This window comes from Heloderma suspectum, chromosome 3 (assembly GCF_057233095.1).
Source record: "Heloderma suspectum isolate Gila_16-S chromosome 3, 16-S_ref, whole genome shotgun sequence".
NCBI lineage: Eukaryota > Metazoa > Chordata > Lepidosauria > Squamata > Helodermatidae > Heloderma > Heloderma suspectum.
Window position 1 is genome coordinate 241,026,806 of NC_139460.1, and position 18,105 is coordinate 241,044,910.

The following is an 18,105-nucleotide window of genomic DNA, read 5'->3' on the forward strand; positions in this document are numbered from 1 at the left end:
AAGTCTATGCCCCAAACACTGAGACCGAAGAAGCTGAGGTTGATCGGGTTCTATGAAGACCTACAACACCTTCTAGAACTAGCACCCAAAAAAGATGTCCTCTTCATCATAGCGGATTGGAATGCTAAAGTAGGAAGTCAAGAAATCACTGGAATAACAGGCAAGCATGGCCTTGGTGTACAAAATGAAGCAGGACAAAGGCTAATAGAGTTTTGCCAAGAGAACACGCTGATCATAGCAAACACTTTTCCAATAGCACAAGAGGCGACTCTACACATGGACATCACCAGATGGTCAATATCGAAATCAGATTGATTATGTACTTTGCAGCCAAAGATGGAGACGCTCCATACAGTCAGTAAAAACAAGACCTGGAGCTGACTGTGGCTCAGATCATGAGCTGCTTCTTGCAAAATTTCGGCTTAAATGGAAGAATGTAGGGAAAACCACTAAACCATTCAGGTATGACCTAAATCATATCCCATACAGTGGAGGTGAGGAATAGATTTAAGGGATTAGACCTGATAGACAGAGTGCCTGAGGAACTATGGATGGAGGTCTGTAACATTGTTCAGGAGGCAGCAACTCAATCCATCCCAAAGAAAAAGAAATGCAAGAAAGCAAAGTGGCTGTCTGATGAGGCTTTACAAGTAGCTGAGGAAAGAAGGGAAGTGAAAAGCAAGGGGGAAAGGGGAAGATATATCGAACTGAATGCAGAGTTCCAGAGAATAGCAAGGAGAGACAAGAAGGCCTTCTTAAATGAACAATGCAAAGAAATCGAGGAAAACAATAGAAAGGGAAAGACTAGAGATCTTTTCAAGAAAATCAGAGATCTCAAGGGAACGTTTTGTACAAAGACGGGCATGATAAAGGACAAAGAAGGCAGGGACCTAATAGAAGCAGATGAGATTAAGAAGAGGTGGAAAGAATACACAGAAGAACTATACAGGAAAGATCTTAATGTCCGTGATAGCCATGATAGTGCGGCCACTGAACTTGAGCCGGACATTCTCGAGAGTGAAGTCAAGTGGACCTTAGGAAGCATTACTAACAACAAAGCTAGCGGAGATGACAGTATTCCAGCTGAGCTATTTAAAATCCTAAAAGATGATGCTGTTAGTGCTGCACTCAATATGCCAACAAATTTGGAACACTCAACAGTGGCCACAAGACTGGAAAAGGTCAGTTTACATTCCAATTCCAAAGAAGGGCAATGCCAAAGAGTGCTCAAACTACCGTACAATTGCACTCATTTCACATGCCAGCAAGGTTACGCTCAAAGTCTTACAAGCTAGGCTTCAGTAGCATGTGAACCGAGAACTACCGGAAGTACAAGCTGGGTTTCGAAGAGGCAGAGGAACTAGAGATCAAATCACTAACATTCGCTGCATCATGGAGAAAGCAAGAGAATTCCAGAAAAATGTCTATTTCTGCTTCATTGACTATGCTAAAGCCTTTGATTGTGTGGATCACAACAAACTGTGGCCAATTCTTAAAGTGATGGGAGTACCAGGCCACCTTACCTGTCTCCTGAGAAACCTGTACAAGGGACAAGAAGCAACAGTAAGAACCGGACATGGAACAACCGATTGGTTCAAAATTGGGAAAGGAGTATGACAAGGCTGTATATTGTCGCCCTGCATATTTAATTTATATGCAGAGTACATCATGAGAAACACCAGGTTGGATGAATCACAGGTCGGAATTAAGATTGCTGGGAGAATTATCAACAATCTCAGATACGCAGATGATACCACCCTAATGGCAGAAAGTGAAGAGGATCTCAAGAGCCTCTTGTTGAGGGTGAAAGTGGAGAGTGCAAAAGCTGGTTTGAAACTCAACATTAAAAAAACTAAAATCATGGCATCTGGCTCCATCACTTCCTGGCATATAGAAGGGGAAGAAATGGAAGCAGTGACAGATTTTATTTTCTTGGGCTCCAAGATCACTGCAGATGGTGACTGTAGCCATGAAATTAAAAGACGCTTGCTCCTTGGGAGGAAAGCTATGGTAAACCTAGACAGCATAGTAAGAAGCAGAGACATCACCTTGCCGACAAAGATTCGTATAATCAAAGCTATGGTTTTCTCAGTAGCAACGTATGGCTGTGAGAGCTGGACTATAAGGAAGGCTGAGCGCCGAAGAATTGATGCCTTCGAACTGTGGTGCTGGAGAAGACTCTTACGAGTCCCCTGGATGAGATGGCTAGATAGCATCACCGAAGCAATGAATATGAATTTGAGCACACTCCGGGAGAGCGGAGGACAGGAAGGCCTGCTGTGCTATGGTCCATGGGGTCATGAAGAGTCGGACACGACTTAACGACTGAACAACAACAACAACAACAACAAGAAATGCCCTTAGTGGCAAGGACTTTACTGATACAGAGCAAATACACTCAGGGTAAGATTATCCGTAGTGGGGGTGCTGTCTGAAACATGCCCTTAAGAAGCAGATCAACAGTGAGAATACACATTAAATAGCCCTACAGTGAGGCTTCACACTGTTTCTTTCAATAGTGGGTTTGTAAAATTATGAATGGTATGGTGAGAGCTTTTTCTCCATTTCTCATAATATTAGGACTTGGGATCACCGTCACCCAATGAAATTGATCAGCAGTAGTTTCAATGCAGGCAAAAGGAAGTACTATTTTCCACAGTGCATAATTAACTTATGAAATTCATTACCAAGGATGTGGTGATGCCCATTACCTTAGATGGGTTTTCTGAAAGGGTAAATAAATGGAGAGTAGGTATATCAGTGGCTACAAGCCGTAATAGCTAAATGGAACCTCCACATTCCTAGGCGGTATATCTGCTGGGGACATACAAGGGAGCTAGCCATTGCCTTCATCATGTCCTGCTTATTGGCATCACAGAGGCACCTGGATGGCCAATACTGGAAACAGGATGCTGGACTAGACGGACCACTGGCCTAATCCAGGAGGGCTCTTCTGATGTTCCCCTTGCCATGTTGCAAATTGGTTTTGAAACTCTCCCCAGTTTTAAAATGAGAGTTGGCATTGGGCAGATGGAGCTTCTGTTTGAGAAACACAAAGCTTCGGGCCTGTGGAATTAGTTTAGTTGTGTGGTTCTTTGGATATTGGCCAGTAACTGGGCACTGGCAGCTACTGGCAGTGTAGAAGATCTCCTGCAGCTGCTTCGAACTGTGTAAAGAGCTGTTATAAAATAGCACAATGCTACCTAGCATCTCATGCATCTGTTAAACAATACGAAGCTTTGTGTTTCTGCTTTTTTGTTGATGATCTGTAGAAGGGTACATGTCAGCTCAAGAGAATCCTTTTGACTTGATTCTGCAATCCTCTTTGTCAGTCTATTTTTGTACAAACATAAAACTGTGCTTGGAACATCTGCACCTGCTATTCACAATGTGGAATTATAATACATAAAAGCCATTATACTAATCTTACTCCTGCTTACTAAATAAGCTTACTCCTGCTTACTTTTTATGCATATATGGTTGGTTGAACTTACTGACTTCAACTTGTTGGGTTTTTTTTTAATGGTGTGATTTTCCTGCACTAATTATGCATGTACATCTGTTCATACACACCAATCCTAATACATATTGGCAATAATCCAAAAGATATATAAATAGCATACTTGAAGCCATTGAAATCAATGAGCTTAAGCATGTGCAACTGCATTCTACTGTGGCCATCATATGGAATACGTTCTGTTGAAATTGACAGGACTTTTTGGGGAGCCAGAATCATCCCTTTTACAATCCTTGTCTCTTACTGGCTTGGTTCCTATTAATCATGCTTAATTTTGGTTGACATAATGGGGGCTCCCAGAAATCTGGATAACCACCAGTGGAATTCAAGTTCCAGAGACATATACTGCATACCAGTACAAGCCTCATATGGCTTAATAAACAAATTCAGTATGTTCCTTTTCCCTTTCCAGATTCCCTAAACTGAAGCAAGTTACATAAGATCATATTAAGCTAAAGGAATACAGATGTATACATGACAAAACAATTTAAAGCACAACAAACCTAAATCGGAGGGTTAAAACAGATTGGGTTGATACTGGGGGGGGGGGCTGTGCAGTTAATTAACTGTGTCATTTAGTAAGCAAAATCCATTTTTGAAAAGTAGAATGCTTAACCACACAGGATGTTGCAATATGATACCAATTATTTTAAATGTGAGCTATGAAGTTACAATTTTGCACGTCACGTTCAGCTTGCATGTGTGCGCATCATAAACTTTCCCATTTTCCGCTAGCTTCTCATATACCAAGTACTTCTCAGGTCAAACTAGTAAATAATGATTCACCCGCCACTTCAGCTCATTTCCTATCTCTTGGTGAAAAAAAAGAGAAAAAGAAGAGAGGTTGATTCCAGGCATGGGAGCTCTGCTTTGAGCTAAACAGTCATTTCTTTATAGTGGTACATGACTCATAGGAAAGAATGTCTCATGGGGATAGTAGCAACAAAAACAAATAAAAGGGCAATGTTAAGAAGATCTGTTTTAAAAGAAAAAGAACCAAGATAACCCAAGGCATTTTCACATACAAATCTTGAAATCCATTTGAACTTACACTGAACTAAAATGTGAAAGTAAGAACGGCACTGGCCAGAATTGTATTTCTCCCATCCCCACCTTGTTCTCCTCCTCAACTACCTCTGCACAAGCATGAAGCTGGAAAAAAAGGAGATGGAAGTGACAAGGATATCCACTGCAGGCATCCTCAAACCTTTTAGTTCCCAGCTCTGATGTTAGTTATTAAGTTGCATTTGATTTTTTAAAATTTTGTGTGTGCACATGTATTATGCTGTTTCTCTGTAAGCTGGGATGATAACAACTGAAGACTTTCTTGGATGCCAGCTGGAGCCCTGGTCCTTGAGCTCCTGCACATCTCAATCATTACAGGAGTTCAAAATGTGCAGAACAAATGTGCAAGGTGGGGGGGCAGCAGTACAGCAGTGGAGAATTGTGAGCTCAACTTGTGCATCGTTTCCGACACTTAAATCAACACATCTCCACCCTCCCTCTGCCCACACAAGTTCCACACCCTCAGAATGTGTGTGTCAAGGGCTTCTGCAGAAATTGGCCTCACCCCAGGGTAGATTATTCTATCTCAGACAGTCGGTGGGATTTTACCATGCATCAGATTCAGCTGCATGATAGAATGGTCATCTGTATGGGTTCCTTCACTGTGCAAAAAGCACTAACTGTATGCAGCTCACAAACTCTGCTCCTTGCCTAACCTATGACTTCATCCATCTCTTCAGTCAAATGCTTTGGCCAGATGATGTCACTGGAAAAGGTCGAGCTCTGCAAAGTTTTTGATACTTCTTCTGTCCCTCTGAGAAGTCTTGCCCTTGCCATGGGGTGGGGGGGGGAGAGGTAAGGGAGAGCATAGGGCAAGTGAAAGCTAAACACAGTTATGTTCCATTGGTTTCAATGGGACATAATATATCTCATAGTACATACTATAACTCTGTATACCAATTGTTGAGGAACATAAGTGGGAGGATGCTATTGCATTCGTGCCCTGCTTGTGGGCTTCCTCTGGGCATCTGTTTGGCCAATATGCAAATAGAATGCTGGATAAGACATGCCTTTGGTCTGATCCAGTATGGCTCATCTTATGTTCTTAACAGTGCAACATGTGTTTAACTCTCCCATTGGAATAAATGGGACTTAAAAGTTGTTGTGAGAATGTAATGATATAACCCATCTGGAGGTCTATAAAGGAAGGGTAGGATACAAATAAGACATAATTAATACTATATATTGAATTACCTGCTAAAATATGTGAGGACAGTGTCATAGGATGGAATTATCTGAATTTTGGGGTTTTGCTGCAGGAAGACCCAACACAATGCAGTTCGCAAGAGATGGAATTCATTGAAAGTAAATACCCTGCCAGGAAAAAAAAAACATATTTATGACCTCCCAATTTGTATGACATTTGTATGATAATATATACCTAAACAAAAGGTTACACCATTGGGTTTTTTAAGTGTAGGAACTACATTTAAATTTAAGTTATTCCCTTTTCATATTTGTGTACATCTTTCTGTTTTGCCTTAATTTGTACAATTCTTTTTTTAATCTATTTTTATTTTATTTTTATAAATGAAATAAACACTACCAACAATATAATCAGAATCTTCAATTTCCAACATTACAGTATCCTAAGAAAAAGAAAAAAGGGAGGACAGCAAAAGAAGAGGAAAAAAGAAATAAGAAAAAACAGAATTATATTAAACTTCAATAAGAACAAACAAAATATCCAAACATTCTTATAGCACAGAAATAGAAGCAAACAATCCATTTCCATTGGCCATAAATTACCATTCAGGTAACACATATTAATAAACATTAAAGGTTTAGCCAACAAGGAATAGTAATAATAATAATCCCATAATGATGATGATGATAATAATAATTTAAAAAGGGGGGAAACAGAAGTTTAAGAAAAGAATAAAAACAGGAACAAATATATTTTAAGTAATATCATATCGCTTAATTTGTACAATTCGATTCAGCCACTTCAACTTTATTTAGGGTAGTCACTTATGCATCTTCAGAAAAGAGGAAATGCATTACCAAAAAATCTGACAAAAGAGGACACAGATTTGCATAACCTTTCCTGATGTTAATTTATATAGATAGTTGCAGATTCGGAAATAATTATTATAATTTAAATAGAAATACAGTACGTCTCACCATAGTAAAGAAGACTGTGACCAGGTGACATGTCTGTCTGCCTGCTCACTTTGCTGTCCAGAAGCTAACTGTTGATGGGCAACTTCAAGGCTCCTGCTCTCCTTTCTTATGGTTCTTTATCTTTAAAATGGACTCGGACTAGACAGCCCTTCAAATAGAGGACTGGCCTCTGTAAAGTAGGACACATGGCCATCCTACATTTATTTAATATATTTCACCACATTGATTGCCATCTTAACAGGCATATTTCGACAGTAGTTCCATACAGAACACTTCACATGACAACCAGCAAGTTACATGGCCGAAAGTTTGCAAAATGGCAATTTCACTAGCAGCAAAAGACACAAGTGTGTTGGTTCTGTCATTGAAAAAAGTCCCACATTTGAGTTCACATAATTAAGATGAATAGGGGTGCCATTTCAAATTTCAGTCGTGGGCAGGGACAAGATTTAGCATGGTCTAAAGGCCCAAGAAATTCTTGGTTACATTAAAATTTAAATTGTGAAAGACAGCACAATATTAAAGGTACTGTGATCATTTTCTCTGTGTGCATTTATTGTACCTCATAATTAGTATAGAAATATTATCAACATGGAGCAAACAGGCACATATGTGACCTTATTTTAAAAGTGCAAATATCTGTGCTTTTGGCATGCATATCACATATATAAGTCCATTTGGTTGTTTATAGCATTCACCCTCAATGGCTGAATTCTCGTACTAGCCTTCCTGTTTCCTGTTTAGTGCTAATCATAGTTTGCTGTGTCATCCAAACCAGAATTGGAAACTACACTATGGTTTGAAGAGCAACTACAAACCATAGATGTCACAGTAAACTATTGTTACACACACACACACACACCTCATTTCTGACCAGTAAGAGGTTTAAGGTGTTCCAGCGCTTAGCCAGAATTCAGTTTCCTTAGAAGGGTCACTGGAGACTTAATGGCATTTCTGTAACAGAAGGTTCTTTTACACATATATACAGGTTGAGCATAAGATAAGGGTTCACAGCATTAGCACTCCAATAGATTCCCATTCCCCATTAGATGTCTAGGGGAACCCAGAATGCCATATGATTTCCTGAAGAGAACAAAGTCAGCTGTCTGCCTCCTTTTCATATCCAATTCTAGAGACATCTCCACCCAAAACCTATGCCTTCTTGGGCCATCCCAGCTCCCACTAAAACACATCACTAGAATGTTACCAGTTATCAACCGTCCTTTGTCAGGTCTTGAGATATTGCCTCAAGGCACCCACACTGATAGCTCTATTTACAGCCGTCTTAAGACTAAGAGTCAAGAATTAAATAGGTGGAAGAGATCTTGAATCCCTTTGCAATCATAGGCACTGGGCTACAAGGGATCACTGAAACGTCATTCAGACTAACCTCAAACCCATAACACTGATGAGTGCTAAGCAGGAAAATGAAAATGAAGCAATATGCCACAGAAGGGGGATGCAGGGAGGAGGAAACCCACAAGCTCCTAGTTCATTTCCAGCCCTCCAAACAAATCATGGCTAGGCCAATGTAAAGAATCGGTGAGCTTAGTCTCCAGAGCAGCTAGGCATATCTCTGCAGCCACCACAGGCCCTCCAGAAACAACAAAAGTGAAACTGGAGGATCTAAAGAGCCCATAAACAACCACAAATAAGGAATCACAAGTGCACAATAAACGCTTCATGTAGAAAAGCTCTAAACATCACCCTTGTCTCTGCTGGAGCCCCAAGAAATGCACCAGGATGAGACAGAGATCAGTGGCTGGAGGTTGTAAGAATCAGTAATTTTGTAATTAATTTAAAGTGTTGGGTTAGTATTAGTGAAATGAATTGTTATTGTAATGATTCATTACTGCAGCCAATGCACTGATATGCAGTCTTGTTTTTGTATTGCTGTTCTTGAGTTCTGAGCCGCTTTGGACACGTTGTGTGGAAAAGCAGCATACACGTTAAAAATGAAGAAGATGATGATAAGTTTGGCACATATGAAGGTGCTCTTGCAAAATCACATGTTCTGAAACATGAGCAGTGTGTGTTCTATCACCATGTATGGTATCCCTGCATAAGCGTTGGTTTTTACAGGCCCTTTGGATTTCCTATATTTCTGTTATCAGTTCATTGCTGTCTCATGCAAATGCCCAGCTATGGTGCCTGCTCTCTCAGGAGTTCCTGTGTTCCTGTATTTCAGTGTTTCCTATACCTCTGTAATGGACTACCTGGAGTACTATCTACCCAGCTACTTGCTTGCTGAGCTGGTGAAAAGCTACCTTCCTGGCAATAATCCTACGCATATAATAGCCTTTGCAGATTGTGGGGCAGGAGTGGGAAATGTTCATACAAATCTTACATAACATAATAAGACAGCCGTTTTTGTAAGAGTCACATGGCGGCAGGGAAACTTTTAAAAGGACAGCTCTTAAAACTTTGTGGGAGGAAGCTAATTGCTTTCCGAGAAGGGCAAAGTTAATGAACTGCTCAGATAAGAAAAGAGTCTGTTTAAGGATTAGAAGCATGGAAAATGTGTATAGCTTTCAGCAACATTCTGGAAGTAAACGCAGTCCTTAAAACTCATTGGGAAAGAGATCTTTGCAAAAAGCAGACATTCTGTCCCAACACTATAAATAAATACATTTTCAAAACAAGAGGCGTAGATCTATAGCTGCCCCTGGGAGCTATCAAGTGGTTTAGTGGGAAAGACAGATCTAAAATGGGTGATAATGGAACAACGATGATAATTTATTTCTCTCCTCCTACTGCCCCATTTCTGCATCAGCTTTTATTTTTAGTATAGTGAGACTCACAGACCTCTCTGACCTTGTTGGTCTTCTGGAAAAAGGTACACTTTTCTTCTCTCTCCCCCTACCTGGCATTTTAATGTGCCCACCACTGTGCAATTACTTTGAGATACATTTGAGTTATGGTACTTGTGAACTGTATTGCCTTGCTAATGACATTCTCACCAAATAGTGATCATGTTGTATGTAGTAGCTTTGTGAGTTATCACTCATCTCTGTGTATCACCCACATCCATTTGTGACTTTTCACTTCCAGGTCTGTTAAACAAGTCCTCCTCCCACCCCCCTGCCCCACCTCTTCCTGCCTGGAATGCCTTAAAGGAAAGGCGGGATACAAATGTGACAGATAAAACAATCTGACTGCAAGTTCAGCTCTGGCAAAGAGGGAACCTTGCAAAGGGGGTACTGACAATATACCACATAGATTAGAGGTAAAAATATACCAATATCTGCAGTTAAAAGGATCAAGTAGAAGGTGACTTGCAAGACCACTGCCTGAGACTCTGGAGAGTGGCTTGCCAGCCAGAGCAGACAGTACTGGGCTAGACAGACACATAGGACAAACTAGATGTGATGCTAATTATGTCATCATTAAAAAGCCAATCATTTAAAAAATAATAATAGCAGGGAGGGGACAATTTTCATTGGGACTGCAGCATACACAGATGAGAAAATGTTATCCTCACTCCCTCACCATGATCTTGATGAAAGTCACATCCTTATACTGCTATTAGCCCCAGAAAAAAGCTCCCATTAAAATTCCCATTGGTACAAACGGGTGCTTTTCCCCCCTGGGGCTAATAGCACAGTTTTTTCTGGGGCTAACAGCAGCGTTCATCATGGTCATGGTGAGGGAGGAAAGGGTTAAATCTCCCCTCTTCACATGCTGTGGTTATGATAAAATCCACCACCCCACACACACACGTGCTATTAGTTTTTTACAAAACTGACAGGTTTCCTAATATTGCATTTGGACTGCAATCCCATACAACTACCTTGGAGTAAGCCGCATTGAATTCAGTGGGATTTACTTCTGAGTAAATATGCTTAGGATTGCACTATTAAGGGTCACGTCAAGTTTGGTCCTCAGTCTGAGCTGGTATATGGAAACCTCCTATGTTCCTATCTGACAAAACAGTTATTCACATCTTTCTTTTTTCTTAATAAATGAGACATATCTATCTCATTGGGTCAGTACAAATCAGTCCACTTTCAAGTGGCCAGCACTGAGTTACACCTGTGTGATTATGGTTGCAATCTTATGTACACTTAGCTGAGAGTAAGTCCCATTAGGAGTATCTCAGAGAGATTTACTTCTGAGTAGACATATATTAGGATTGCATGGTATGTAACTTATTTCAAAACACTTATTTTAAGAGGAAAGATAATGTAATCTTAGGGCTGATGAGTGGAATCAGTATTTTAATTGGATGTACACCAACATAGCTGATGTAATATGGTGGCTAAGAACACAAGTGATAAGTTGGGAAGGAAGTACTTGCTTTAGAAGTTCACTTCATCATAAAATCACAGAGTAGCTTTAAGTATCCACTGTCTCTGAGCATCAACTCCACCATTTGTAATATGGAGATATATAACATGGGCCCTACCCTACAACATTGTGATGAGTGATGAGGATTATCAAGACAATAACCCGACCACCGCTGCCCACCACCGTTTTTGAATATTCAAGCCGTGGCTTGTCATGTCATCTGAACCCGGGCGGTGGAGGTTCTGCAAGGGTTAACCCCCCCGCATAACCCATGGGCTGTTCTAGGGTTACGTGAGGGGTTTTTAAACCTCCCACAACCCCTGCTGCCTGGGTTTGGATCACATGACAGGCCATGGTTCTAGCCTGAATATTCAAAATGGCCGTACGCATGCACTGCAGCCCACCGTGGCTTAAATACGCCACGGTGGGCTGTTTGATTGTGCAAACTGACCCAATGTATATGAAGTGCTTTGAGATATTAGGAAAAGCACTATATAAATGCTAGGCACCGTATTATTATTATTCTGTTGTTGTTCAGTCGTTCAGTCGTGTCTGACTCTTCGTTACCCCATGGACCATAGCACACCAGGCCTTCCTGTCCTGCGCTCTCTCCCAGAGTGTGCTCAAGTTCATATTCATTGCATCGGTGATGCTATCTAGCCATCTCATCCTCTGTCGTCCCCTTCTCCTTTTGCCTTCAGTCTTTCCCAGCATCAGGGTCTTTTCCAGAGAGTTTTCTCTTCGCATTAGGTGGCCAAAATATTTGAGCTTCAGCTTCAGTATCTGTCCTTCCAATGAGCACTCAGGGTTGATTTCCTTTAGGATGGACTGATTTGACCTCCTTGCAGTCCAGGGGACTCGTAAGAGTCTTCTCCAGCACCACAGTTCGAAAGCATCAATTCTTCGGCGCTCAGCCTTCCTTATAGTCCAGCTCTCACAGCCATACATTACTACTGGAAAAACCATAGCTTTGATTAGACGGACCTTTGTAGGCAAGGTGATGTCTCTGCTTCTTACTATGCTGTCTAGGTTTGCCATAGCTTTCCTCCCAAGGAGCAAGCGTCTTTTAATTTCATGGCTACAGTCACCGTCTGCGGTGATCTTGGAGCCCAAGAAAGTAAAATCTGTCACTGCTTCCATTTCTTCCCCTTCTATATGCCAGGAAGTGATGGGGCCAGATGCCATGATCTTCGTTTTTTTAATGTTGAGTTTCAAACCAGCTTTTGCACTCTCCACTTTCACCCTCAACAAGAGGCTCTTGAGATCCTCTTCACTTTCTGCCATTAGGGTGGTATCGTCTGCATATCGGAGGTTGTTGATAATTCTCCCAGCAATCTTAATTCCGACCTGTGATTCATCCAACCTGGCATTTCTCATGATGTACTCTGCATATAAGTTAAATAAGCAGGGCGACAATATGCAGCCTTGTCGTACTCCTTTCCCAGTTTTGAACCAATCGGTTGTTCCATGTCTGGTTCTTACTGTTGCTTCTTGACCCTCGTACAGGTTTCTCAGGAGACAGGTAAGGTGGTCTGGTACTCCCATCACTTTAAGAATTTTCCACAGTTTGTTGTGATCCACACAATCAAAGGCTTTAGCGTAGTCAATGAAGCAGAAATAGACGTTTTTCTGGAATTCTCTTGCTTTCTCCATGATCCAGCGAATGTTGGCGATTTGATCTCTAGTTCCTCTGCCTCTTCGAAACCCGGCTTGTACTTCCGGTAGTTCTCGGTTCGCATACTGCTGAAGCCTAGCTTGTATGATTTTGAGCATCACCTTGCTGGCATGTGAAATGAGTGCAACTGTGCGGTAGTTTGAACACTCTTTGGCATTGCCCTTCTTTGGAATTGGAATGTAAACTGACCTTTTCCAGTCTTGTGGCCACTGTTGAGTGTTCCAGATTTGTTGGCATACTGAGTGCAGCGCTTTAACAGCATGATCTTTTAGGATTTTAAATAGCTCAGTTGGAATGCTGTCATCTCCGCTAGCTTTGTTGTTACTAATGCTTCCTAAGGCCCACTTGACTTCACTTTCAAGGATGTCCAGCTCAAGTTCAGTGACCGCACTATCATGGCTATCAGGGACATTCAGATCTTTCCTGTATAGTTCTTCTGTGTATTCTTTCCACCTCTTCTTAATCTCATCTGCTTCTGTTAGGTCCCTGCCTTCTTTGTCCTTTATCATGCCCGTCTTTGCACAAAACGTTCCCTTGAGATCTCCAATTTTCTTGAAGAGATCTCTAGTCTTTCCCATTCTGTTGTTTTCCTCGATTTCTTTACATTGTTCATTTAAGAAGGCCTTCTTGTCTCTCCTTGCTATTCTCTGGAACTCTGCATTCAGTTCGATATATCTTCCCCTTTCCCCCTTGCTTTTCACTTCCCTTCTTTCCTCAGCTACTTGTAAAGCCTCATCAGACAGCCACTTTGCTTTCTTGCATTTCTTTTTCTTTGGGATGGATTGAGTTGCCGCCTCCTGAACAATGTTACGGACCTCCGTCCATAGTTCCTCAGGCACTCTGTCTATCAGGTCTAATCCCTGAAATCTATTCCTCACCTCCACTGTATATTCATCAGGGATATGATTTAGGTCATACCTGAATGGTTTAGTGGTTTTCCCTACATTCTTCAATTTAAGCTGAAATTTTGCAACAAGAAGCTCATGATCTGAGCCACAGTCAGCTCTAGGTCTTGTTTTTACTGACTGTATGGAGCGTCTCCATCTTTGACTGCAAAGGACATAATCAATCTGATTTCGATATTGACCATCTGGTGATGTCCATGTGTAGAGTCGTCTCTTGTGCTGTTGGAAAAGAGTGTTTTCTATGATCAGCGTGTTCTCTTGGCAAAACTCTATTAGCTTTTGTCCTGCTTTATTTTGTACACCAAGGCCATGCCTGCCTGTTATCCCGGTGATTTCTTGATTTCCTACTTTAGCATTCCAATCCCCTGTTCAATCTTGCCATCTCATGTTTGACCACCTCCAGCTTACCTTGATTCATTGATCTGACATTCCAGGTTCCTAAACAATATTGTTCTTTACAGCATCGGATTTTCTTTTCACCACCAGACACATCCACAGTTGGGTGTCCTTTCGGCTTTGGCCCAGCCGCTTCACTCTTTCTGGCGCTACTTGGAAATTCCCTCTGCTCTTCCCCAGTAGTATATTGGACACCTTCCGACCTGAGGGGCTCATCTTCCGGCGTCATATCTTTTAGCCTTGTGATACGTTCCATGGGGCTTTCTTGGCAAGAATACTGGAGTGGGTTGCCATTTCCTTCTCCAGTGGACCACATTTTGTCAGAACTCTCTGCCATGACCTGTCCGTCTTGGGTGGCCCTGCACGGCATAGCTTATGGCTTCACTGAGTTACGCAAGCCCCTTCGCCACAACCCCCCAAGCTACTTATAACAGTAATAAAACATAAATAAAATCTAAATCAAATTAAAACAAAATATTAAAAACTCAAATGTCATGTGCAGCAATAAGAGACAAAACAACAGTCTATTGTTTGGGCTGACATCATCCACTTCTTTCATATAGATCTATAAAAAATCATTCGATCATTCACACCCAAGATATAAATTGTAAAGGTCCAGTTGAAAAGCTCATGAAGCTATCTGTTGGGGACAGCAGCTCTTTCTTTAAAAAAAATAGTCTCAGTATGGTTGATATTCTTCATTCTTTTTTGTAAGTGTGACTTGTCAGATGTGACCTTGGTCCAGAGGAGGAATTTTTCGGAGACAGAGAACACGCCCATTGATGCTGGGCATAGGATTTAGCAGACAAGGCTGTTGATTTGGGGGGGGGGGGATTTTCCTAGTCCACAAATTGTTTTTTCAAATGAAAGTTAATATTGACCTGACAACCAGTTCTCTCTTTTATAGCCACTGTAATTGCTCTCTGATGAAAACCAGCATCCTAGCAGATGTGTTATGAAACAGAAAGCTAATTACAGAGAAAGGTTTATTTAACTTGAGCAAAACAGATTGTTTTTATGCATATGACAGGTCACATTGGGAGTTAGAACCTGGCATGTAAATCAGATTTTCTGTGTCTAAACTAGCCCAACTAGGACAGCAATGCTTCGCCAGGGCTACTTCACACAAGAAGTGGATTGAGCAGATTCCCTGTGCTTGGCAGATGGATTTCAGAAATCATATGAATTGGCCCCAGGCCTTTGACCTATGTATCCAAACATGGTCTACTCCCAGCTGGCCGTGGCTTACCAAGATCTTGAGCTGCCCTTTCCCAGCATCACTACCTGCAATCTTTGCACCAGAAGAGTGCAAAGATCCAACCTGAGGTTTTCTGCATGCAAAGCAGGTACTCCACCATTGAGCTACAGCCACTCCCCAAATCAAGGACTTGCTGTTGTCAGAGAAAATGAACGTGCACATTTTATGTATGAGTTTTGAGAGCACAATTATAGCCTCAACTACAACCTTTGATAGGTTTGATAAACTGACAGGATGTGAATTCACATGTAAAAACATGGCATCCTCCTTTGGTCTAGTGCAGGGATGGGGAATGTGTTGCCCTCCAGATGTTGCTGTACTGCAACTCCCATCATCCCTTACCATTGGCTATGTTGCCTAGGGCTGTTGGGAATTAGAATCCAACAACATCTGGAGGGGCACACATTCTTCATATCTGGTCTAGTGACTGTGATCTGGAGCTAAGAAATGTGAGACAACCAACGTAGATTTGAGTAACAGTGAGATTCAAACACCGCACAGCAAGCAGTGGAGGCTCGACCATGACACTTCAGTTGCAGTGAACACAGACACCAGCTTTTCAAATGACCTATGGGGAAGGGGCTAAGATCATCATTGGAGGCAGCCCCGATGCAAGCTCTCTCACCACCTGAGGCAGGAGAAAACATGTGCTGCCGCTGCATTGCACCCCCTTACTTTTGCCACCAACCTTGTCACATGAATGATGATAAATGAAATGAACCTGCCCTCTGTTTGCCTCGTCACATGGAGAGCCATGTGGCCGGAAGAAGTGGATGCGGGATTCTCGTGAAGCTCCCACAGTGTCATGCCCTGACTGGAGGAGTCCTCCAGTGATACATATGATGTTTATCCCCAATGGCAAGAAGCATCACGTGCACATGCGTTTGACACTTGCTCACCTTGCCATAGAGACAACGCGCAAGTTCCTCCTTCAGGTCCTATTTGCAAGCATGAAAAAATGGATACAATTCACTGGTGCATTCTCTTTTGCTAGATTCATGTACTGGGTGAAGAAGTGACTTTTCAGGATGTCCTTGGATGAAATTTTTACACAGAACTCCAATTTTTGCACTTATTTTGTACCTATCCCTTCCTGCACAGTTTCACCACTGCTTCCACCCCGCAACCCCAAATCCCAATTTTCTACAGCACATTAAATCCCAGTTTTCTTCCCCCCTTTCGATTTCCTTAGTCCTGGACAAAACTTCCCATATTTAAATTGGGGTTTCCTTGAAACAGCAAAAGATGGAGCAGAGTTTTTGAGGGGCAGAGAGTATAAACCCTTCCGCTGAACCATTAGTACACTTTCTCCACCCTTATTGACAAAACGTTACTGCATGTGAAACTAACCTTGAAGATTTGAGCACTTTCTGCAGTAGTTCTAGCGGCAGCTTCCGCAGGTGGATCTGAGAGCCAAGCTGAGGAACAAGGTTCACCTCTATCCATCTTTCACAATCGATGACCAAGGAGGGCTGCTTGTGCTGATTTCAAAGGGAGAAGAAAGAAAGTATCTGAGACATTCTGAACACTGGGACCATCTTGTGGTAGAAAGAAACTGGAATTCAAGACATCGTGTACAAATCGATCTGAATATAAACCGCGCTGCTCTTTCGTTAAACTGCTGAACTTGAACGGTATCCCTAAAGATGTGAAATGCGAATGCAACTAATGCATATGTCACACAGATGCACTCAGCAGGGAGCTGTGATGTGCAGCTGCCAGTTGAGTCCACACTCGGTGGCAGCAAACCTGGTTTTGCCTCTGTATTGTGCAGTGGCAGATGTTGATGTGGAGGTGCTCACTATCACTTTCCCTACAGCCACACCACCAAGGAGAGTCAAACATTACAGGCAGCTGTTTTGATCCATAGCAATAACCCAGTTCTAGGAGTTCTTATCTGCTAGGAGCGGTGCTTTTGTGAAGTTAATGAGCCTTAGTTGCCCATACAAGAACAAGCCCCCACAAATACTTTACATTACAACAAGGAACAGTATACTGCTGCTGGAGAAATTCATTTCCTGTGAAGACTGCAGCTAAGTTCAGAGGGGACAGGGAACTGTGGGGGTGGTGGAAGATGAGGTCAGAGTCCCTGCTAATCAAAAAGCGTCGCTGCTGCATCCCTGCCAGCCCTGGCTCCACTACACCACTGGTGCTGTGACCTATATATTCAGCTGGTACATCACAAGGAAATAAAGTGCAACCAGTTACTCTGAAAGACAGCTCTGCTGTCACCATTCTGCAGAAGACTGTCACTTTCCAATCTGGGGATGGGTCCTATTCCTTTAAGGCCTACTGCCATGGACTACCTTCCTGAACCACTAAAGGGGTGTTCAGACAACAACCCCTCCCATGAGTTCAGTGGATGCATGAGTAGGGAGTGGGATGATTACCTGCTAGCCCTCTGTTGCCAACACCCCTGCTGGCCATTCCCTCAGATACTACACTTTCTGCGCATGCGTGTAGGCCCCCTTCACATGAACACTGATCATGCAGCCACCAGGGGTCATGGTGAATGGGTGTGGCTAGTGGGCATGCATAGAGGGCGTGATCTCATCTCCCCACCCCTTCCTTCTGTATTGGCCGAAGGAGCGTAGCCGAGTCATTTGTAGTGTTAGAGGGGCCTAGAGATCCATAATGCTTGCTTCAGTTCATTATTGGTGCAATTCCCATGCTAGTAAGCCTCTGAGCATGTGCAGATGAGTGAAAAGGCCGATAACAGCCTTCTCAGAACATTCCTTGCTAATGGGGAGAATGTCTTATCACTGATGTGCCTGAGAAGCAGAGCTTGTTTACCTTAAAGCTACAGGTGACTGTGCTGAGAACCAAGTGCTGTTAGTCCATGCTGGGAATGCCCGCTAGGGGGCGCTTGCTGCTGTTA

At 42.3% G+C, this 18,105-nt stretch overlaps 1 protein-coding gene across 1 annotated transcript in view; it reads right to left on the minus strand.

Moving 5' to 3' along the window:
* BTBD16 (BTB domain containing 16) overlaps nucleotides 1-18,105 on the minus strand; it is a 57,505-nt gene that overhangs the window by 21,994 nt on the left and 17,406 nt on the right. Inside the window, exons 11-12 of the mRNA XM_084841953.1 lie at nucleotides 16,578-16,708; nucleotides 5,777-5,896 (exon numbers count right to left, since the gene is read on the minus strand). Of these exons, the coding sequence (XP_084698079.1) occupies nucleotides 5,777-5,896; nucleotides 16,578-16,708 (251 nt within the window). The remainder of the gene's footprint in view (nucleotides 1-5,776; nucleotides 5,897-16,577; nucleotides 16,709-18,105) is intronic.